General features: G+C 40.4%; 1 protein-coding gene and 1 non-coding gene across 2 annotated transcripts; one reads left to right on the forward strand and one right to left on the reverse strand.

Moving 5' to 3' along the window:
- Nucleotides 1–4,026: 4,026 nt before the first annotated feature.
- On the reverse strand, nt 4,027–5,124 carry LOC133791997 (uncharacterized). Its single transcript, XM_062229906.1, has 3 exons — nt 4,696–5,124; nt 4,277–4,623; nt 4,027–4,189 (listed from the first exon to the last, which is right to left on the reverse strand). Exons 1-3 carry the CDS (start codon nt 5,122–5,124, stop codon nt 4,027–4,029), a joined length of 939 nt encoding a protein of 312 aa, XP_062085890.1.
- Nucleotides 5,125–19,033: 13,909 nt separating this feature from the next.
- On the forward strand, nt 19,034–19,140 carry LOC133793255 (small nucleolar RNA R71). Its single transcript, XR_009874708.1, has one exon. It is a non-coding gene; the product is annotated as a small nucleolar RNA R71 (small nucleolar RNA).
- The last annotated feature ends 5,251 nt before the right edge of the window (nt 19,141–24,391 follow it).

The raw sequence follows: 24,391 nt of genomic DNA on the forward strand, positions 1-24,391 counted from the left end.
TCAGACCCACTCAGGTGATAATGTCACCAAATAGGGCGTTGCCCAAAGTGAGGATAGGGACTTGGATCTTCGCTTTGGGGATTTTGAAGAAGAAATAGGACCCTTCGAGGACCTGGAAGAGGTCCAACTCGATGAGGCACATCCGACCAGAGTTGTGAAAGTCGAAAAAAACTTAGAAACAACAACCAAACAAGCACTAGTGGAATTTTTAAGGAGGAACCAGGAAGTCTTCGCCTGGTCGCATAAAGACATGGTTGGGATAGATCCTGCAGTCATCAGCCATATCCTTAACATCAACAAAAGTTTTCCACCTGTGAAGCAAAAAAGAAGGCTGCTCGATAAAGACAGATCAAAAGCCTTAAAAGAAGAAGTAGAAAAACTGAAGGAGAATGGGTTCATCAGGGTGGCGTTTTATCCATCATGGGTCTCTAATCCTGTGCTAGTTCCTAAGCCGAATGGCAAATGGAGAACATGCGTGGATTTCATAGACCTTAATAAAGCCTGCCCTAAAGATTGTTTCCCACTCCCCAAGATCGACCAGTTGGTCGATGCCACTGTAGGGCATGAGATCCTCTCCTTTATGGATGCATACTCAGGGTATAATCAGATTAGTATGCATCCCCCTGATGAGGATCACACTAGCTTTCGAATCGATATAGGGCTTTACTGTTATAAAGTAATGCCCTTCGGTTTGAAAAATGCTGGTGCGACTTACCAGCGACTAGTCAACCACATGTTTAAAGAGATGATCGATACAAATAAGGAGGTTTACGTCGACGACATGCTGGTTAAGTATAAAAAGGTAGAAGAACATGTGAAGGATTTACAGGAGTGCTTCAACGTCTTAAACGAGTATCAAATGAAGCTAAATCCTCTCAAATGTTCCTTCGGAGTAGGATCAGGGAGGTTCTTGGGATTCATAGTCAACTCAAGAGGAATCGAAGCCAATCCCGAGAAGATTAAAGCCCTGATCGATATGAAATCGACAATGAGGATTAAGGATGTTCAAAGTTTAACAGGAAGAATTGCTGCACTCAGTAGATTCATTTCAAAATCAACAGATAAGTGCGTTCCTTTCTTTAATTTACTTAAAGGCAACAAAAAATTTGAGTGGACAGGGGAGTGCGAGCAATCATTTCAAGCATTAAAAGCTCATATGGCGTAGCCACTCGTCCTATCAAAACCTGTAGATGGGGAAACTTTGTTCATCTACCTGGCAATCACAGAATATGCTGCAAGTGCTGTGTTAGTAAGGGAGGAAGAAGGTGCCAAAAGGTTGTTTATTATGTAAGCAAAAGGCTGATCAGAGCAGAGTTGAGGTATCCTCCCATCGAAAGGTTAGCCTATTGTTTAATTCTGGCCTCAAGGAAGTTACGTCCTTACTTTCAAGCTCACCCGATCACATTTTTGACTGACCAGCCCCTACGGCAAGTCCTGCAAAAGCCAGAAACTGCGGGTCGATTGTTGAAATGGGCAGTTGAACTTGGGCAATTCGATATAACCTACTTGCCGCGAGCAGCAATAAAAGGGCAAGTCTTGGATGAATTCATTGCAGAGTTCACTGAACTCATAGATAGCGAGCAGAGTGAAAAACCTAATGAGCCTAGGCCTCACTCTGAAGCTCCCTCGTGGAAATTGTTCACAGACGGTTCATCCAACGAATCCCACGCAGGAGCATGAGTGATATTGATAATGCCGGAAGGGCATCGATTTCACTGTGCAATTAGGTTTGACTTTACGGCCTCTAACAATGAAGCCGAATATGAAGCCCTACTCGCTGGGTTACGGTTGGCCAGAGATATGAATATAAAGGTGCTGGACATTTACATTGATTCGCAGTTGGTGGTGAATCAGGTCATTGGGGAATACCAGGCACGAGGCCCAAAAATGGTCGCCTATTTGAACAAGACAAAGGATCTGCTGGCACAATTCGACAAATACACCCTCCAGCAAGTACCTTGCGACCAGAATTCCAATGCTGATGCTTTGGTCAAACTTACAAGTTCAAAGGATGCTGACACTTTAAATATAGTGCTAGTTGAGCGACTGTGTACACCAAGCATCCGAGCAGAAGAAAGAACTATGGTGATCCAGATGGAAGACATGTGGATGGCACTATACGTAGAGTATCTTATGCACGACGTATTACCAACAGACAGAAACAAAGCCAGGACCCTTCAATGACAGGCTGCTAGGTACATCCTGGTCGATGGAATTCTATACCGAAGAGGATACTCTATGCCACTGCTTAGATGTGTTTCACCAGAAAAGGCCAAAGAATTGATGAAAGAGGTACATGAAGGCTTTTGCGGAGACCACACTGGGGGGCAAAGTTTATCAAAAAAGATCCTGAGGCAGGGGTATTTCTGGCCAACGATGAATGAAGACTCAATGGAGTTCATGCGGAGGTATGACAAGTGACAGAGATTTTCCAAAATCCCACGAGCAGCCCCCAATGAGTTAAAGAAAATGCAGAGTCCATGGCCCTTCATAGTTTGGGGAATAGATCTAATCGAATCTTTTCCTACAGGGAAAGGTGGTGTAAAGTATGCAGTGGTTGCCGTCGATTACTTCACCAAATGGGCCGAGGTTGAGCCACTCGCAACCATAACGACCAAGAAAGTGCTTGACTTCATAGTCAAGAACATCGTTTGTCGATATGGATTGCCAAGAAAAATCGTCTCGGATAACGGCACCCAATTTGACAGTGATCTATTCACAGACTTCTGGGAACGCCATGGTATTATCAAAAGCTTTTCTTCCGTCGCTCATCCCCAAGCGAATGGGTAGGTCGAAGCAGTTAACAAAACCTTAAAGGATACCCTGAAGAAAATACTTGAAGAAGCTAAGGGAGCATGGCCAGAGTAGTTGCCTGAAGTTCTTTGGTCGTATAGGACTTCCCACCGAACAGCAACAGGTCATACCCTATTTTCCTTGGCATACGTGTATGAAGCTATGTTTCCTGTCGAGTTGGATCCACCCTCGCATCGCAGATTAACATACGCCCAAGACTCTAATAGCCAACTATTGATGGAGTCCCTAGACCTAGTCGAGGAAAAACGTGAACAAGCCCAATTCCGAGTAGTTGCGTACCAGCAAAAAGTCGCCCGATATTTCAATTCTAAAATAAGAGAAAGGAAATTCAACATCGGAGACCTAGTACTTCGAAGAGTTTTCTTAAACACTCACGACCAAGCTGCTGGAGTACTCAGACCTAATTGGGAGGGACCTTACCAGATAGAAGAAGTCCTTCATCCAGGCACCTACAAACTTGCACACTTAAATGGAGATCTTGTTCTTCGTTATTGGAATGGAGAACACTTGTGCAAGTATTATCAGTGAACAATCCTTCTTAAAGGACTGGCTTGTATTAATTTTTACTTTTTACAAGTTTCGAAAAAGGGTTGGTCATTTTATATGGCTGATCGCTTGTAAGTGTAAGATCTTTTTTGATCACTCGTACATACACGTTTTGTCCGATTAATACGAGAATTATAAGGGACTGTGCGCAACCAGTCATTCTTGCCAATCTTTGTATTTATTACAAGTATTTGCTCACTACGTGTGTTGTTTTGCTATATTACCACTTTAATGTTTTTATACCGAGCAGTAATGTTCGCACAGGTTTTGGTCAAGGCAAGTGACCAAGGACCTAAAAGCTCCTCGATCACTTGGGGGGCATATAAGGAACCTAGTAAGCAAAGCATATCAAAAGGTATGTAAACACATGAGCAAAATAAGTGAAAGAATACTATGGTACTTAGAGTATTTTTCAAAATTTTATATTTTGTTAAATCAGCCAAAGTACTATGCTAAGTTCGGTCATGTGAACAAATGTTATAATAAAATGAAAACGTATTATAATATAAAAAATGAATCCTTTTACACCGTGAGCAGTATTGCTTGGATGTAATTGTTTAATTAAAAGGAAATAGCTACCCATGCAGCAATAAAAAATATATTGTCTTTACATCACGACCCGTAGGTCGTGCAATTAAAAAGATAAAAAATAAAAATAGAAAAAGACTAAGGGATTGGAGGATCTTGGGGAGCATCCTGGTTGACCGCTTCTTCAGCATCAGCTTCTCCTCTGTCCATCCCAGTGGCCAGCGAGATCTCAGGGGAAGCAGGAATCCTCGCTCTTTCTTCCTCTGCCAGTCGAGCAGCACAACGAGCAAGCTCGGCGTTTCTTACATTCTTAGGAAGGTAATTGAAGTTGGCACCCTGATTGTGCTTCCAGAAATCATAGAAGCACCGGAGTGTGGCATTCTTTTACCTTTCCAAATTGCTGGCATTGGCTTTCTCAAGCTCCTTGATCCAGCCCTCCAAGGTTGTAGTCTCTTGTCTACTCGCAATCAAGTCCTCCTCGAGCTTTTTAGCTGCGCGGTATTTGACGCGGTTAGACTCCTTGAACTGGTCCCTCTGCTCGATGGCTTTGTCCAGAGAATTTTGCTTCTCCCTCAACTCAGCCAGTTTATTCTTCTCCTCGAGCACTTTTGCAAGCTGTTCGGCATATTTCGCTTCGGCAGCTTTGAGTTCATTAGCATGTCGTTGCTCCAAAGATTTGGCCTGCTTAGTAACAGCACCCGATTGGAGACAGTCGGTAGTAAGGGTCAGCATTGTCTGCGATCAGAGCAAAGGTTAGACGAACTGTAGAATATAGAAGGGCTGTCTCCACAACAAAAGATGACTTACACTGGCAAACTCGTTCAAGGCGTAGTTTAAGATCTGGTCGACGTCCATCGTCTCCGTCCCAGCCATTGCCTCTTGGCATCGTTCGTGCTTCAAAATCTTGGCCACTTTGTCTTTGACCAATCTTAAGGCATGACTCGATATGTCACTGCCTGTGGAAGCAGGATTGGCCTGCTGAGTATGGTCGGCTGGGGCCGGTGGAGATGGTGTCGACCCAGCAGGAGCAGGGGGAGTCTGCTGCTCGTGGGGAGAAGGTGGTGGAGTTGCATTGACTGAGGGTCCGTCCTTTGGGACGCCTGTAGTGTGAGGTTTCTTAGCCTGAGGCGCTTTACTGCTTTCACCAGGATGCCTCTTGCTTGTTTTCTTTTTCCTCAAGGGAGCCGTGGGAGCCTTAGGGGCGCTGTAAATGTCGAACACATTTTCTGAGTCCATTTCTGCAAGAAAAATAAATATACGAGCAGTAAGGAAGGGTGAATGACTAAGTATATTACATCAGGAAAAGAAATATAGAAAGATTGCAAAGTTAAATACCCGAGCTATTATTACTGGTCGTTATACTATAGACTCTATTAGTCACACACTCACTCTCTGACATGAAGAAGTCTGGACCTAAATTTGGAGCATATTTAAAATTTCCGTCCCCGTCGAATAAGTGACATGGAATTGGCAAGCTATCTAAGAGTGAAATATCAGTACCGTTCTCATCTAAAGATTCGTTGAGGGGCTCGAGGGGTTCGGTAGCTTTCTTTTTCCCTTTTCCCTGTGGGACAAGGGGAGCGATAGCCCGCGGGGTGTTGGAAGGTTCCCTGATTGTCACTCCGGTGGCCCTCCTCGAAGGAGTTTGCTCCACATCCGGGTGCTGCTCGGGAACTTCTCCACCAGTAGTACTCCCTGCTGTTGACTCCCTCATGTCCTGATGAGGGGCCAAAAGGCCAACCAGCCTAAGGTTAGCCTCCGTGACCAGATGTTTGACGCTTTTCTCCACGTCAGTCATGCTGGCCAAAAGGTCTGACCTTAACTCCATGTCTGGAGTAGGTTCTGGTCGCAACCATGGGCCTGAAAAGGGTAAAATATTCTAAGGAAGTGCAGAGAAAAAATTGAAGAACTAACAGCCAGTGGTACAAAGGTTTTACCTCCTTCAGCAAAGGCCAGATTGTTCGCGATCATGTCGGTCATAAGGAAATACTCCTGGTAGTACCTCCCCATGTTCGATATGTGAGTGGTGTCGGTCAAGAAGGTGCGTCCAATCTCCTGGTGGCAAAAGTGAAAGAGCCCCGTACGTTCTTGGTTGGGGTTGGATTTGAGGTCAAACAAATAATTAACCTCATGAGGAGTTGGCACGGGAAATTTTTTGTGATTGTAAAGGATATAGAGTGCAGCGAGCATTCTATATCCATTAGGAGTTATTTGGAAAGGGGCAACTCCAAAATATTTGGCCACCCCTTGGAAGAAGGAATGAAGAGGCAAGGTAGCCCCTGCCTTAATATGGAACCTCGACCAGGCGCTGAAGGCGCCTCCGGGCAAGTTCGCCCGTTGATCTTGGTTGGGTTGAACTAATGTTACCCTCGTGAGTCCATACTTCTTGATGTAGTTGGTGATCATTCTGATCTTCACTTGGCTCTCAGGTACTACATACCATTCAACATCTGGTTGAACAACATGTCGAGGCCGGGCTCGGGTTTGAATAAAAGGCTCGGGAACGTTTCTCTTTCGACCACTGGTCGAAGGAGTCCCAGCCTGCGAATCAGGCTGGGTCGAAGGATGTGGGGTTTTCTTCTTTTGGGTAGTGGACTTAACTCTACCCATATTTACAGGAGTTGATTGAGGTCTTTGAGGTGAGGCTCGAGAGAAGGGGATCTCCTGGATTCGCTGCGATGGTTTCTCTTCGTCCTTGAGCAGTTGTGCGAGCAGATCGTCGTTGATAGGCCTCTCACCTCCCCACATATCTTGCATTAAAAGCTGCGAACAGAAACAGGGGGAGGTGAGAACGAAAGGCCTAGAAAGGGGTAGGAAAAACCTAATTTTTCAACTAGCCTAAAAATTGAATTTTTACTTCGATTTTACGCCCTAAACTTACGATCTTGACTATCAAATTGGCTCCTAACTCCTTCAGAGCAAAACTACGCTACCCTATCAAGCATCAATCGGTATACACAAAATCCTCATGCATTTCTACCCAAGAACACGAAAAATTTCAGAACTCAAAACAAGCATATAACAGTATGCATGGCATGTCAGAGAGCGTGAAAGTTGAAGAAATTTACCTAGATGAAGATTGGAGGTTCTGAAATGAAGCAACTTTGGGCGTGCGAACAGAGGATCTTTAAAACAAGCGACAAATGATCTTAAAAGTTTCTAAGCTCTGGGTTGAAGTTCTTGAGGGTTCTTGGAAAGAAAATGACAAGTAAAAAGTGAAAAGGTAAATTTGGGGATTATTTATGTTGACGCGGTTCTTCGCCAACAGGTAATTAAGAAAAGAAAGAGGAAGGGATTAGTGCTTATGTTGAACCGAAATAGATGAATGATCTTGGAAATGGAATGGTGACACAAAATACGTTTTTTAGGTGGTTCAAAGGTTAAAATCCTTCTACTCCACCAGTCAGTATTATTGCTATATACTGGGTATTCTTTTACAGGGTATTTTTTACATAATAGAATCTAACCCTTTGTAACTCCTAGGGTCTCCGTATTTATAGGAGAAGGCACCTGAGAGTTGGTAAGAAGGTCATCCCGTGACCCTCTTACCTATCATGTCAACTCTGTGACATTCATGATTAATTCCTAAACCTGACACATAAGTGTGGTCAAATCAATAGGTAAGGGGATAATGGGCCGCACTGCCCAACCCAGTCGTGGGTGTCTGAATACGCACGTTCATGCTGCGTGTCCGAGAAGTCAGGGATATATCAGACACGTGATGTCTGATATATGCACGTTTACCTTGCGTGGTTGACTTTACAAAAGGTCACAGCTCCAACTCTAGCTCGTACCACGAGCTGGATGCTTTCCTCGACCTGCGACCCTCAGAGTCCAGACTCAGTCCTTAAGCAATCTTGGAGAACCCTTGGGTTACCTCGAGCTAAGGAGGTAGGATCTTATGATGGCAGCTCCGGTCTTGGGGATGTCAACGTGGTAGTCATGATTAGGCCGTATCCCAGCTCGTTAATCAGCCCGTGGGAAAATCAGGGCGTACAATTTATAATGGCTGAAATGTGATAAAAAGGGGTAATCATGAGTTACCTTTTTCAAGGCATGGGGAAGTGCAATAGCCGTTAGAAGGGTTACTTGGAATCCGAAAAGGCATGATTGGACATGACTAGGTCACCTTTTTCGAGGAAGCACGAGTGACTCTGATAGATTTCGTGGGGTATTCGAAAGGTCAGCTCCCTAAGTTTACTTATTGCTGGTCGCAATAAATAAACTTGGGGGGCAAATGTTTATCCAAAAAGCAGCAGTGGATGACGTGGCAATAATTTTCAACACGTGGCCAACACGTGGCAGAGATGCTGCTCGCCTATCGACCAGAGACACTTCCATACGCAGGGTTCAAGATTTATATACGACCAGCCTGGTCGTATACTCCGTCTATTTATGTATAAATTTGTATAGTTGTAATGATAATTGAGAATATCTCTTCATTATAACCTGAATATCCATTTATTAAGGAAAGATATGATTGATTGACTAATGTAACCCTCCTTGAGCCTATAAATATACAAGAAATAGCTCAAGGGGGAATCTTCTTTCCAAATCCTCTTTTCTGTTATGAGAAAAAGAGAATTGTGTTGCTATCATCCATCTTCTGTATTTTACTCCATCTAAGGTTTGTGAAACTCAAGAACCCTAGTTCTTTGATCACACCTTTGAAGCTTAACATTAATAATAGCATCAAGTGGACGTAGGTCATTTCCAATCTTTGGGGCCGAACCACTATAAATCTTTGGTGTCATTTTCTTTTTTCCCATTAGATCTTAATTGTCACATTATTTTCATCCAAGTATTTGACTCCGTGTCAGTTGGCCAAAACGAGGGTCAACAGCTCCTAAAACTTCATTTTAATCTCATCTCAGTGAGTCTTTTTTGACCTATGATTCATAAACTACAATTGCCATTAAAATGTCAAATTTATCATCATAAAATCACTACTACAAAAACACTCTTTTGTGACAATTTTTTAGGACACTCACCTAGATGCGTGTCCTAAAAACAACTCTTGGAGTTTTTAGGACTCGCATCTTTTAGGGCTCGCAGAGCGAGTCCTAAAAATTATGTGTGTACTAAAATAGTTTGAATTATTTTTTAACAAACACCTCCTGGACTTTTTAGGACACTCATTGCGAGTCCTAAAAACTTATGTGTGTCCTAAAAGTTTGAATTTTAAAAAATCACAAATTCCCTCCAATCTCCTAGAATTTTTAGGACTCGCGTTGAGATTCCTTAAAGAATGTGCGAGTCCTAAAAACTGATGCGTGTCCTAAAAATAAATTAAAGTTTTATAAATAACTAAATTAAAAAAAAACCCACACTCAGCCCCCTCTTCTTTCACTCTCCTCTCTCTCCTTCCCTCTCACTCGCTTGAAACTTTTCCAAGCTCGACCACCGCCACCAGCAACATGCGTCGGCCAGGGAGCTTCGGAGGCCACCGAAGCTTCGACCCCAGCGAACTCGAGCCCTCATGCGCCACCTAAGAGGGACAACGGAGCCTTCAATATTGGGTTTTCCCAAAGTTTATGACGAGATTCCGACCACCTTGGGTCGTTGTGAGTCGAGCTGCCACCACCATCGTACTCAACACTTTCATGCGAGCAAAACCCAATCAAGGATTGGGTTAGAAGTCACCAGATTTCATTTTTGGTGTTCGTCGAAATCTATGGAGTCCGAAACTTTTTACCTCCAATCTAGCCACCACATTCCATTCCACGAAGAACCACCACCACCATGACGTTCCCCGAGCCTTAGGCTTCGAAAGCCAATCACCATTTTCTCGAACCACCGTCGTAGGATGGTGGCACCGCCACTGTCGTCGGAGCTCCAGCGAGAGCTTTGGCTACCAATTCATTTTTAAAAAATTAAAAATAAAAATTTTTAGGACTCGCAACGTGAGTTCTAAAAAACCTCACTTTTTAAGGCTCTCAAATAGAGGACTCGTGCTCTGCGAGTCCTAAAAACTTTTTTCAGACTCGCAAAGCGAGCCCTAAAAAATCTTTTTTGTAGTAGTGAATGCAATGTAGAAAATATGTTGTAGACTCACGAAACTAAGTTAAAACTACTAAAAAAAATGCAATCATAACACCATCCAAGCATGGAAAAACTTATCAAATATTAATACAAAATTAACCTGTTGTACCCTAAAAATTAGCACGAGTTTAGTCACTCAGCTCAGGGTACAGTTGGTAGATGAATACGTGGAAAAGCAGCCAAGTAGAACCTCTGGTTAAGAATGATGTTAGCAGCTCGAGTTGGGACTCGACAATATGACATTCATGTTATTGTTAGGCTGCCTCCTAGGCTAACGATCCAGCTCGAGACCTATAGTGGCCAAATCCTCCTTTGGGTGCACTGAAGTTAAGCCGAGTCAAGGTTCGAATAGCCTTGGATCTCTAGCTCAGTGAAGATATTCAGCTCGTGGAAATCTTGTCAGAATGCACACTGAGGGATCCCAAGAGACTCAAAGATTCTTTATATGCTCATTAATGCCCATGTTGTATTAATATTAATCATTTATTATCTGAGATAGCAAGAGTATATTCTATTATGTTATCAAATCATATCCCAATGTAAATGAGAATAATATGTATTAAATGTATACCATATTTATTCACGTGGTTACCCAAACCTGTCCAGGAAATTCCCCTATAAGTATCAGGAATAATGGACAGGGAGAAGGGCTGCCTTCTTTTTTTATTACTAAAAATCTACAGAAATTGTGAGAGAAAAGCAATAATACTGTCTCGTGGACTAGGTGGATTTTAACCACTTAACCACGTAAAATTTGTGTGTACAAAAGGGTTCTTATTATTTAGTTATAGTTTACAAATAAGCACTAATATCCTTATTAGATTTCTTAATCTACTGTTGGCGAAAAACCACGTCAACATTTTGGTACTTTCGTTGAGAGGAAATTAGTGCTTTACAAGTTTCATTCAACATTCATCATGGTGCTTACTAGATCGATGTATGATAATGAAATGGAGCAGTCTTGTGGGTAGGAGGCCCATCATACCGCTGTTCCTGCTAAAAGGGGCCCAAATGTTCAGCAACGTCTTGGGAAACAATCGGTGGGACAAGATGACGCTGGGAGTTCGGCGTCACTCCCATCAAATCCTAATCCAGGATATTTAACTGTTGTCGATATGGAGAATGCCCAATTAATTAGCCATCTTTCTAGGGAAAATAGACAGATTGAGGAGGTTCTGGCTCGGTTACCCCCTCTTACAACCGACGTGAATGTCGGAAAGAGGCAAAGTGGGTCTCATAAGTCCCACATGAATAACTGGTCCAAACCTAGTCGTTGTGTCAGGACTGCCACTCCAAGCTCTGTACCTTCAGAGCGAAACCACCGAAGTGCTCAGCCCACTGGTCACCACAGGAACCATCATCAACATGTCAATCGGTCGGTTAGAATTGCAACCCCCAGCTCCATGCCTTCTGCAAAAATTCCCAGGAATGCTAACAACAACCTGCCAGGACGAGCTGGAACAAGTTCATGGAGAAAAAATGCCCCAACGAGTCCATCTGTTCCGCGAGCAAAACCCCAGGCACAGAGAACTCATGACATTAGGGTAGAGCCAAGGCAGGCGAATTTAATTCGTCCTGATGGAACGAGGATAGCCTTGCCAAAAATGCATCTGCCATCACCGATTAGACATCCTACACCACCACACCCACAATGAGATGCTCCAGCTCATGAGAATAGTAGGAGAAATCCTCCCCCATTAGTAGATACTTATGCCCCACAGGCACATGCTAAGAATCCAGGTCCTCGATCTCAGCCGTGGGCTATAAGTTTTGCAAATGGAAGTTACTAGATGGGGAGCCAACATGGAGGCAGGTTTGAGAGCAACTTGAGAAATCAACTTAGCTCAACATAAAGTCATCAGTAGGATCAACAACTTGACCTAGGCGATCATTTGAACTCGCAAAGAAGGTATCCAACTCGCAATGATGATATGAGTTATACGCAACATGAGGGAGGTTTGTCTATCATGCGCGACAATGGGAATGTCCCACCTAACCAAGCTCGAGCTTGGAGGGACAACAACCCATCAAACGTGTACAATAGGAGGGGAGTTATTGAACAACCCCTAGTTAACCTAAAGACCAAGGACCTAACCCTTGAGTGACTGGGGAGGTCAGGATCCTCATCCCTAGCTTTAACCCAAGCAATTCCTTGGGGTTGAGCCAGGACAAACTGCAAAAGGACATGGCAGGTCAAGATTATTTTTATAAAAAAAGAAAAGAAAACTAACGAGAAAAGAAAAGGAAAAGTTAGAAGAATGAGAAGGACTCACAGTGAGGTTCATCCCTATAGCAGATTCGAGGACGTCCTCAAGAGTACTCTCCTCCATAGTCCTTAGGTCTATGGCATTTTCTCTGTAGGCATGGCCAACCATATGGCTTGCCATCTCGTACATAGTACCCTAAAACGCCTCGGGGATCCTGGCCAGGTCAAGTGGCTTAACTGGAATTTGGATGGTGGGAGCCTTGCCTTGTATCACTTGAGGAACTGAGGGAGGTACATGCCAAGCAGGAAGAGGCGGAGCTTGGAGAACCGTGACTGTTGTCACCGAAGCTGGGGGAAGAGTTTTTTTAGGCTACTCCCAGGTGGAGCTGGCACCCTTGTCTTTAACTGGAGACTCGGTGGAAGCTCCATTCTTGGGAGTTTGAATCTTTGTTAGTTTGGCCCTCTTCACTACAGTACCAGCTCTGGCCCCGCCGACCTTAAAAGCACCCCTCAAACCCGGGGCATCTGGCAGCTCCATCTCTTTGCTTGAAAAAGAACGAGCAGAAGATTCAGATATAAGAAATAATTAATCAAAGTAATGTAAAGATAAGAAAAAGAAAAATAAAAAGAACCCTACCCTTCTAGCTAGGGGAGAAATCTACTACGATCAGCTCGGGGTTATGGACTAGGCCAAGCACAACCTCTAACTCTTGGATTGATGGAGGTGGGGGAGAATCTAAAATTACTACCTCCTAGGTCCTAGGGGGTTCAGGTCCTTCTTTGGGACTGGACTCATCTACATACTGCCTAAAACCAGGAGCATATATACCCCGACGCAAGGAAGACCAGGTCCTATGGTTTGTATCATACTCCTAAAATATGGAGGACCTAAAATGGAGAGTATTGTCAACCACAATGGTACATTTGGGGTAGCTATGGTCATAGCGTACCAAAAAATTATCCACTGAAGGAGTGTTGTGTTTAGGACCGGGTCAGTAGGGTGGTGACTAACGAGTTGGTTGGAGTTGAAGCGAACTAGCCTAAAACTGGCAGCAACTCAATCTAACTCTCTATATGGGTTACATTGGCCGGAGGGGCTGGTTGCTGCCCCAGATGCAGCTCGCTCTGGATCAGGCCCCTAATTATCTTCTGGAGCTTGCCTTTTGCGCACCAGAGGTGCCATGTCTTCTTCCTCCTCGATGTCTTCATTGGCTGGCAAGGCTTCTTGAGGAGAGGGAGCTCGAGAATAATAGGAAGAGTAGCTCAGGTCCTGAGGGCCAGCGTTTGGCCCTTACTGATCAAGTTGCAGGCCACCATGGTGGCATCATTCATAACCTGATGAAAGTCTTTCTCCTTCGAAGGAAGACGAGACAAAGTCTCATATTGACCCCCATGGGTCTCAGACCGCCTTGTCCTCGCAAATATAGTTGCACAAGGAATGAAATCAATTAGAACACTTAAACAAAAAAATGTGTGAAAGTGATAAGAAAGTTCACGTGCCAAATTCATAAAGATAGAAGACTTACGAGGGCGCTTGAAGTATCGATGCTCGCAGTTCTTGAACCCATTTGACATAAAGAACATATCTTTATAGTCATTTGGGTGGCTGGGGAGGTCGATGATGGATGCTAAGTTGGGAAAACGAGTGAGGTAGTAAAAACCGTCACCTCGCCCCTTCTGGTCAGGATTGGCCTTAAGGCAGAAAAAATACATAATATCTGCCGGGGTGGGGACCTCCCACTCGTGCCTCAGAAAAATATATTTTAACCCCGCCAAAAGTCTGTATGAGTTTGGCGGGATCTGGAACAGAGCCAGTTTCACAAAATCTATGAAATACTGGTCCAGTGGGAGGAAGGCACATGCCTTCAGGTGCTCATCACTTTAAGCCCCATAGTCATCTTGGAGAGGAGCACAACTTCGCTCTCTTTCCAACGGAGGTCAGACATGGAGGCCATCAGCTCCCATCTCAGTCCCATGACTCAGTAGGATCTTGTTAACTTTCCCCTGAGTCGATATCCAGGACACTATGTGCTCGCCCTCAAAGAATGCGTTGGGGTCGACGATGAGTTCCTTCTCCACCACAGGGCCCAAATGAGGAATTGGAGAGTCAGATGCGACCTGCTTGCCCTTTTCTTGCTCTGAGCAGAGGAGCTCGCAACGTTTTTCTTTGGAGGGGCCATGATTTAGCTCACTTAATGACAAAGCGGCCTATTAGTGGCGACCTAAGAAAATTACTAGCTACGGTTGTAAAGGTACGAAAATCCGAGGGTTTAAATGGTTTACTTTTGGGATCTAAAATTTACACATGCTAATGTGTGTTCTAGCCTCAACGCGTGGTTCCATGCGTGGCCCTAGGCCACGCGCTTTGATTTCGTGAAATTCCCTGATATTTCGAGATTCGTGAGTCAGACCCACTACTTTTCTTTTGAAAGTGGTTTAATATTGTGACCCTTAAGCTACCCAGAACCAAACCTAAAACCCTTTCGGCTTCTACATCTAAACTCAGACATAGCCTAAGCAATTTTGAACAAAGAATGTCTTTCTAAAACAAAAACCTCACTAAAAAGTAAAGAATTGAAATATTCAAACCAAGTGAGGAAATACTTACAATTTATATGTTTGATTCAAAGAAAATGTTGATACGTCCACAGAAAGCTCCTTGAAAGCTTCTGAGAGTCTGAAAGACGATGAAGGTTTTTTGGGAGAAGTTTGAGAAGAAAAAGGGGAAATTTTGTTTTTGAAAGGAAACTTTTTGAATGCAAAGGTGGTAAGGGTTCAGGTCTGATCACCATATTTATACGTAAACTCTGGGAATTAATTTGGGCCATTCGATTGGGTCAGCTCGAGATCCAAAGGCCAAGAATAATGAACCATACGATGAAAAAAAATTGATAGGATAGTTGTCACAGTCCTCGAAACTCGAACGGACGCCAATTACATACCGCCAAGTGTCCAGTACTCGAGTAGTAGGCAGGCACAATTTTACATGGCAGAAAGTGACGACATCAAGCACGAGTAGGAGCTTGGGGGAAAATGTTGTACCCTAAAAATTACCACGAGTTTAGTCACTCAACTCGAAGTACAGTTGGTAGATGAATACGTGGAAAAGCATCAAAGTAGAGCCTCTGGTTAACAATGATGTGAGCAGCTCGAGTTGGGACTCAACAATATGACATTCATGTTATTTTCAGGCCGCCTTCTAGGGTAACGATCTAGCTCGAGACCTATAGTGGCCAAATCCTCCTTTGGGCGCACTAAAGTTAAGCTGAGCTAAGGTTCGGATAGCCTTGGATCTCTAGCTTGGTGAAGATATTTAGCTCGTGGAAATCTTGTCATAACACATACTGAGGGATCCCAAGAGACTCAGAGATTCTTTATATGCTCATTAATGCCCAGGCTGTATTAATATTTATCATTTATTATCTGAGATAGCAGGATTATTTTCTATTATGTTATCAAATCATATCCCAATTTAAATGGGAATAATCTATATTAAATGTATACCATATTTATTCACGCAATTACCCAAACCTGTCCAGAAAATTCCCCTATAATTATTAGGGATAATTGATAGGGAAAGGGACTACCTTCTTTTTGTATTACTGAAACTCTGTAGAAATTGTGAGAGAAAAGCAATAATACTATCTCGTGGACTAGGTGGATTTTAACCACTGAACCACATAAACTTTGTGTGTGTACAAAAATTTTCTTATTATTTCATTACGATTTACAAATACTAATATCCTTATTAAATTTCTTAATCTACTGTTGGCGAAAAACTGTGTCAACATGACCTTATCAAATTCTCCCACACTTGAATTTTGCTAGCCCCTTAGCAAAACACTAAAATAAAAAAAATAAAAATAAAAATAATACAAACTAATCTAGACTCACTAGACACAGGTCTTGTCAAAAGCTTGAATGTCTCTGAGAATCATACAAATTTATAATGCTAGAATAAATTCAAATTCCACATTCATTAGAATTTCAACCTAGAGTGAATCACTACTTAAATTCAATCTTTATAGCCTCATTCACAATCAATCTTACCCACTTAGATGTATCAAAATCAATCCATGCATGTCAATTATTTATATATATATGTGTCCCTTGTATAGAAAATACTTCTCATGAAAGAACATTCACTCCATAGACATTAACCAATTATTCTCCACTAATATAAATACACATAACCAAGAATCAAAAGGTCTTTATAAGCTTGTAATGTAAGGCTAAGGTTAGAAGTAGATGAAAAAGTTACATTTAGACTCAATTCACACCATAGCATACATTTTTCTTCTTCTAATCTTTAGTTCTTCCCATAAACTTCCTATACAAACCTAGAATAAACAATCTTTTATCTTATTATATTTACATTGATCTCACTATATCCCCTACACTTATTCTTTTGCAATATATATATATGAAATTTTTCATTGCACACTTTTTTTTTTCTTTTTTCAATTCACATTTCATAGGGAAATAGGAGATCCTTTACATTCAGAGCACAATCCAAACAAAAGAACCATTACATAATTTTCCTCCCTTCTTTATAATATCCATCCAACATTCACTTATGATTATGGTGCAATGGGTTACAAGAAAGGATTAAAATTTTCAAAGCTGCAAAGGTCTAGACTCTAGGTTCATAGAAGAAAAAAAATAGTAATTATGGCTCAAAAATGGAAAACTATGGAATAACAAATAAGGGTAGGCTAGAAAGGCTCAAATGATCCAAAGAACTTGCCTTAATCATCTCCCTAACTGTGTGTTGTCATGATTTCTCTTCAAATAATTAATCAATGCTTTCTAGAGTGATAGAGACTTTAAATTTCTAACATGAAAAAATTGTTTCCAATACAAATAAGAAGTAAAATCAATTGTGTACATAAATTCCAAAATACAAACTCAAGCTTAAGTAGAAATCACACATGGATTAAGCACACAAATCATACAGAATTCATCATTATCTAGCATCACATTCAGTACAATCCATAGTTCTCATCATCGACCACTACATTCAACAAGACCAACACAAGAAAATACACAAAAAAACAGACTTAAAAAAACGAAAAACTGAAAAAATAACAGAAAAAAATAAACCCAACAACAGAAAAAATGAAATTGTTCCCTTCTCCCACAATTAAACAGTACATTGTCCTCAATGAAAATAAAACAAAAGACAAGGAAAAGAAAACTCCCTCTAGTACACTTTGTTTAACGTCGTTAGCTCAACTGAATGCTGCTCTCAAGATCTTTATGTTAGGTATTTCAATGAAGTCTCCTTCCATTTGATCTTACCAGGAGAATCAAACACATTGAATTTGATAACTTCACCATCAAATTTCATTGTCAGCATTCCTGCTATAACATCCAGCTTTGTATTTGTTGTCATCAAGAATGGCCTCCCAAATAAAATCGGTGTCGGATTGGGTATTGATGCATCCCCCATTTGAAGTATATAGAAATCTACTGGAAAGACAAGTCCATCAACCTTTACCAGCACATCTTTAACTACCCCTAAAGGATAAGCATTAGTGCGATCGGCTAGCTAAACAATAACTCATGTCTCCTTTAATGACCAAAGATTTAAAGAAGCATATGATGAATATGACATGACATTAATCGATGCTTCCAAATCTATCATACACCGCTCAATCCTTTTATTCCCAATCATACAGGGAATTGTAAAGGATCCAGGATCCTTGCATTTTGTTGGCAGCTTCTTTTGGAGAACAACAAAGACGTTCTCCCCCACACTTATTTTTTCATCACTCTTCAATTCTCTTATTATTTGTGCACAACTTCTTCAAAAAATTAGCATAATGTGGAACTTGTTTAATAGCATCAAGTAATGGAATGTTTACCTCAACTTTGCGAAAAGTCTCAAGAATTTCCTTGTCAGCTTCCACTTTCTTAAACTTTTTCAATCTTCTTGGAAAAGTCAGACGAGGGACATAGGTTGGCATAGTTGGTTTATGTGACTTTTTTTGCATTGATGGTTCATCATGGATGGAGTTGTCTACTACTTTCTTTTGCACTGAAGCTGGCGATGAATGTTGTGTGGGTGGCTTATATTATATACCACTTTGCAGTGTTATCACACTTACATTCTCCTTGGGATTCTTCTCAAGTTGTGAAGGCAAATTATTAGAAAGATGAGCTTCCAACCTGTTATATGATGTCGCTAGTTGTCCCACATGATTCTCCAAACTTTTGATGGATGCTTGGGTAGTTTGTTGAAACTGAAGCATATTTGTAGCAATTGCATTGATTAAATCTTTAGTAGAGGGTTTTGTACTCAGTGGTTGAGTAGCTTGTGGTACTTGCATAGTTCTAGGTGCATAGTTTGGTTGAGATCGCTGTTGAAGAGAAAAACCAGGCAGTCTAATAGGTGTAGACTGTGGAGCACCTTATTGGTGATTCCCATAACGAAGATTTGGATGATCATGTTAGCCAGGATTATAAGTTTGTGAAAAAGGTTCATAGTACATCTTGCGTAATTGACCTGGGAAATTACCTACAGCATTAACACCCTCAATCTCTTCCTCAAACAGTGTAGGACAAGTATTAGTAGCATGCTCCACAACCTGACAGATTCCACATGGCCGCACCTGTTGGCTTAAAGCAAGTTGTTGTACCACTACAGTTAATTGGGCCAATTGATGACCAAGCTAGTTCTCATTTGAATTGCTCACCTCATTAACTGACGTTGGTGGTGGATTAGGATCTTGGTGAATGTCAAACTGTTGTGAGTTGGCAGCCATATTAGAAATCAAGCTCCTGGTTGCACCAGGAGTCTTATCAACTAGTGCATCCCCACTGGCTGCATCAATCATACTCCTATCCAATGGTTGTAATCTGTCATAAAAATACTGGATTAAGAGTTGTTCACTTATTTTATGATGAAGGAAACTGGAACACAACCGCTTGAACCTCTCCCAATACTCATATAGTGAATCCCCCGAATATTGCCTTATACCACAGATCTCTTTTCTGAAGCTTGAAAATATTGTTCCAAGAACATATTCTTTATACCATTCCAGGTCTCAAAGGCACCGTGTGGAAGATAGTAAAATCACTCCTTAGATGCATCCTTCAAGAAGAAAGGAAAAGCTAGCAGCTTAATTTGTTCTTCAGTCACTGCAGCAGGTTTCATACTAAAACAGACAATATGAAACTCCTTCAAATATTAATTCAGGTCTTCACCGGGCAACCCATGGAAAGAAGGCAATAAGTGGATGAGGCCCGACTTCAGCTCAAAGTTTACATCCAAAGGTGGATAATGGATGCATAGCAGCTGTTGGTCAAGATCTGGCGCAACCAACTCTTTCAACGTCCTATTGTGAGCCATTGTCTTATAAGACTTAACTGAATCTTCTGAATTAGAGTCGTTGTCAGATGGTAATAGCACTTTAACAGAATTGACTTGTTGAGCAAGACATTGAACGAGTGGATTATCGGTGATAGTTCTTGAAGAACGAGAAGCTGACGATGACCTAAGATATTGTTTAAGCCTTAATAACCTTTCTTGGGTATCATCTTCACCAGACATATACATCTGAAATTGCCCGAGTGAAACTAGTTAGTATAAGAAAAATAAATATGAATAATAAAATGAATAACAATAGGCCCCGACAACGGCACCAAAAATTTGATGTGTGTCATATACCACAACAAATTTAACAATTATTTAGCTTTCAATACTTCCAATTATTTTAGTATAATAGCAAGCACAGGTAGAACCCACGAGGGCTATCGTTCACTTTATTATTCAATAATTAGCACTAAGACTTAAAGGGGGATTTAGATTTCGAACTCAAAATTAAATAACATAAACTAGAAAGAAAATAAATATTGATATTACGATATTAAGAAACAATTAACTGTTAATCTTCACTCTCAACAATCATTCCCAATCATTAATAATAAATATTATTCCAATTTCTCAATTAAACTATTAACCTTGCAGATAATGTTGAAGCAGACAATTATCTCAATCTCCCTATTACAAGTAATCAAGGCGAAGCGCTCAATAATTAACTCTTTTAGGCAAGCAATAAATCTATGAAGCATACAATCTATTTAGCTTAGGTAAAACATTAAATCCTATGACCACAAGTTAATCTACACAATAAATTAATTAAGCATATAATTCATTTAACCTAGGTTCCATTTTTCATCACAATCAACAATTCTTTTGACATTACTATCAATTGTAATTTATCACATACACTTAGAATCCTAAACTATAAGGTGATTAGTAATTCTAAGATGACAATTGAACAATGTAAAATCTTAATTAGTTGGCCACCTAACAAGCAATCACAAAATTCATAACATTCAATTGGAAAAATAGAAACAATTTAATACTGAGAGAAATTAAAGACTAATACTCATTATCAATAATTAAGAATTCATGTCTTGGGCTTTTGAATTAACCCTTAACCTAAAAAGACCTACTCCATAATAGCAATCATAATCACAAACATAATTATAATTAAAATAAAATTAAAGAGATTAAGGGAAGAAAATAAACTAGATTGATGAACAATAATGTTGTAGTCTTCTCTCTAGCCCTTTCTGAGTCTTTTTCTCTCAAAAAACCGTAATAAAACTTAATCTCAAATTAACCCTAAAAATCTTTTATAGTCCCCTTTAAATTACATTTAAAATCTAATTAAAAATCTAAAAATAGTGTCGTAGGCCGCGACCTGGATTTCTGCATGCCCCAGCCTAAAATGGAATTGTAATGACCCTACTAATTCTAGACTTTGGACCATTAATAACTACTATACATAGATACTAATCTTAAGAAAACATACATATGAAATAGTCATAACTTTATTAAAAACTGTAAAACCAAGGTTAAAATACATAAAATTCGGGGTAGGATATGGGATCCCATTATTTGAAAATAAAATAAAGCATAACTTAAATCTTAAAATTCGTTACAAAACAAAGTGCGGAAAATACATAGAAACATAATAAAATGACTAAAAGCAACTTCATCCTCGAATCGTTCACGCAATCCACCGAATCTATCCTCCCTTAATACACAATCCCAAGCTACCAAGAATCTTTCCACCGCCATAACTATTTTCCTGCACATATAAATCAAATGAATGAGCCTAATGCCCAGTAAGGAAAATCTACTACAAGCATGGAACATATACATAAACATATATCATAATTCTAACCCATGTACATGGTAACTATTGGGGTTTGCTAACTAAGCAACTATAAGCCTCAAAATACAATGAGGTTTGCTAGCTAAGCAACTATAAGCCCCAAAAACATGAAAGTGTTGGGGTTTGCTATTTAAGCAATTATAAGCCCCATCATATATCATAACATATAAAAACATACTATAGCATAATCATATAAGCATATAATACTATCCTATTTTCCTTACCAAATACCGAGATGTGAGAACAAGGACGGGATTTTGGATCACTCCTAAAAACCATTAATAGAAAGGTGAGTATTCTAAAAGAAAGAGATGAAAATGAATGAACTAAACCACCGAGAAGGTACTTACCAACAAGAACCTCAAGTTCAAAGAACTTAGATGCCTAACCACGAATGAAAATAGCGAGTTAGGAATTGAGTAGAGAAAAACTATAAAAACTAATGAAACAATACATAAAGAAACTAGAAATAGGAATACCTTGAATGCACTATAACCGAATTACACCTCAATATCAGAATACACACTATTATCCTTACTTCCTAAGTGTTTAATAAGCTTAGAGTGATAAAGATTATAACCCCAACCCAAGTGTTTAACACTCTAAAGTAAACCTAGCTGCTTGAAGGCTCTGAACTCAGCTTGAATAATGAAAGAAATGGCTGGGTACTAGGTCCTATTAATAGAGTTCAAGAATGAAAATATCTTCATTTAGCTTGAATAAAAATAATGACTTTTTAATTGAAAAACATTTGAATTTTCGTTCAGCAGAGGCTTAAGACTCGGTCAAAAAGATCCTGGACTTATCAAGAGGTTATGGAATAAAATGAGCTCGGTTTCAAAATTATTCAAAAATCATGCCCTAGAGCCGATATATCGCATGCTAGGCGATATATCACCTGGGCTGATATTCCCGAGGCTCATCGAAGTGTTCGTGTGAAGTTCATGTGTTTTCGTATTCTCCGAGTGGCGATATATCGCCCCCTAGAGCTGGGATATATCGGCATACGCTGAAATATTATACACGTAATTGCACTTTTTCAGCCTAATTTGAATTGAGTAAACAACTTTGACTAAGTCCTATAACGATTTTCAAAGCTGCTGGCAGACTATGGGATTTTCAAATATTACTCTTAATAAACTGCTATTCCTAAAAAATACTTCAATTCTTAATAATCATGCACATGACAAGTGTCATTATCTTATTGGGTCTATCTAAACCTTATAGTATAATAAATATCATCTTCATAATCAGCTATATTAATCAAACCTTATGTTATAATTAAAGTGAGCTGCGGCCTGAAGAATATGGGCAGCGACCCAACTTCACTTTCCTACACAGCAGGTAGCGACTTACTTTTTTTGGGTAGTGACCCGACTGGAACATGCAATCTGTAACGTCAATTCCAATTAAAGTGTCACGGCCTGAATTTTATGGATCGCGACCTAGCTTCAATTTCTTCAATTCTCGAACTTACAGAGCTTGTACGTTGCCGCCACTAGAACACTTTAATCCCAAAAGCTTGGAATGCTCCTAAAACTTCATTTTAACCTCATCTCAGTGAGTCTTTTTTGACCTATGATTCATAAACTATAATTGCCATCAAAATGTCAGATTTATCATCATAAAATGCAAAGTAGAAAATATGTTGTAGACTCATGAAACTAAGTTAAAACTACTAAAAAAATGATATCATAACATCATCCAAGCATTCAAAAACTTATAAAATATTAATACAAAATTGACCTTATCACTAGAGATGCTCAACGTTGTATTTGTCTCCTACAATGAAGACAAGGCATCATTTCTGAGCAGAAACCTCACATAAATGGTGTTGGGCATTGGGTCTGAACTGGAGCTTCGTGGAGGTTGGGAAAAAACTCAACAACAAGGTGTGCCTAGTGTAGCGTCCCAAATTTGCTAATAAGGCTTAGGGCCTTGATTAGCATGCCTGGAGGGCAATAGTTGTTTGATTATGTTAATATGTGAATTTGATGAAAATGTGATTAGAAATGCATGTTTAGATGAATTAAGTATGCATGTGGGCCCCATTTGGTTGCTAGGGGCATGTTTGTAATTTTAGCATGCAGAGGGCAAAATGTAATATTTGTGCATATTGTGATTGATACCACATGTGAGTGGTGATATATTCGTGATGCACAATCCGAGACGGTCCTAGATATCGGTTTAGCTAGAAAGTTGAAACGGGGTCAAATACCCAGCTCGGGGGGAGCCTAGGGGTATTTTGGGAATATAACTTGTGTTCGAGAATTATTGAGTAATGGTTAGTAGCTTATCAATAATTAGGTATGTCAGGATTAAACAAGGATTTTTAGGTGTACTCGAGGATTTAGCGGGATGTGTCAAATGACTAAACTACCCTTGGTGATATTTGAGGACTTAGGCTAACTAAAGGGGCAATTAGGTCATTTTGGGCAAAGGGATATACTCAATGGGAGCTGGGAATTCTAGACGCATCTAGGAAAAACAGAGGAAAAGAATAGAAATATCTCTCAGCTCTCCCCCATTCGGTTCTCTCTCCCTCTCTATGGTGCTTGATTGTGAAGGATCCTAGGCTAGAGATTCAAGAATTCAAAAGCTTAATTGAGATCAAGGGTAAGTTTCCTAGTCAATTCTTTGTTCAATTTCTGCTGGAAATGTTAGATTAGTGAGTTAAATTTTGTTTTTCTTTGTGGATTCTTGGGATGAAGTTTGGCAAGGTTAAGCTTGGGGATTTGTGGATTTGAGTTCAGAATTGGATTGGGAAAGCAGCTCAGGGTCGAATTTCTACTTGAGGTAAGAGTTCTATGCATCTCTTAAGTTTATTTGCTGGTGTGGTTTAAGTTTTTTGAAGGGTGGTTTAAGCTTTGTGAAGTGTGGCTTAAGTTTTTTTGAATTTTGAACCACTAGGTGATTCTTGAGTTTGATTGAGTGTTTGGGTGTGTTTCTGGTGTTTATGGGTTGCTATACTATTTATTTGGGGTTTTAGGCCGAATTGGGACTTGGGTGTACTTTAGTGATGATTTGGATGAGTTTTGGCTTGGGAGAAATGTTGGGAAAAACC

This window comes from Humulus lupulus, chromosome 7 (genome assembly GCF_963169125.1).
Source record: "Humulus lupulus chromosome 7, drHumLupu1.1, whole genome shotgun sequence".
In the NCBI taxonomy this organism is placed as follows: Eukaryota; Viridiplantae; Streptophyta; class Magnoliopsida; order Rosales; family Cannabaceae; genus Humulus; species Humulus lupulus.

What these genes read in the sequence shown, in the direction of transcription:
- LOC133791997 (XM_062229906.1), bottom strand. Translation starts at nt 5,124, where the DNA reads ATGGACTCAGAAAATGTGTTCGACATTTACAGCGCCCCTAAGGCTCCC. An exon ending in CCTTGAACGAGTTTGCCAGT is followed by an intron (nt 4,624 to 4,695) that starts GTAAGTCATCTT and finishes CTCTGATCGCAG; the next exon opens with ACAATGCTGACCCTTACTAC. An exon ending in AATGCCAGCAATTTGGAAAG is followed by an intron (nt 4,190 to 4,276) that starts GTAAAAGAATGC and finishes TAAGAATGTAAG; the next exon opens with AAACGCCGAGCTTGCTCGTT.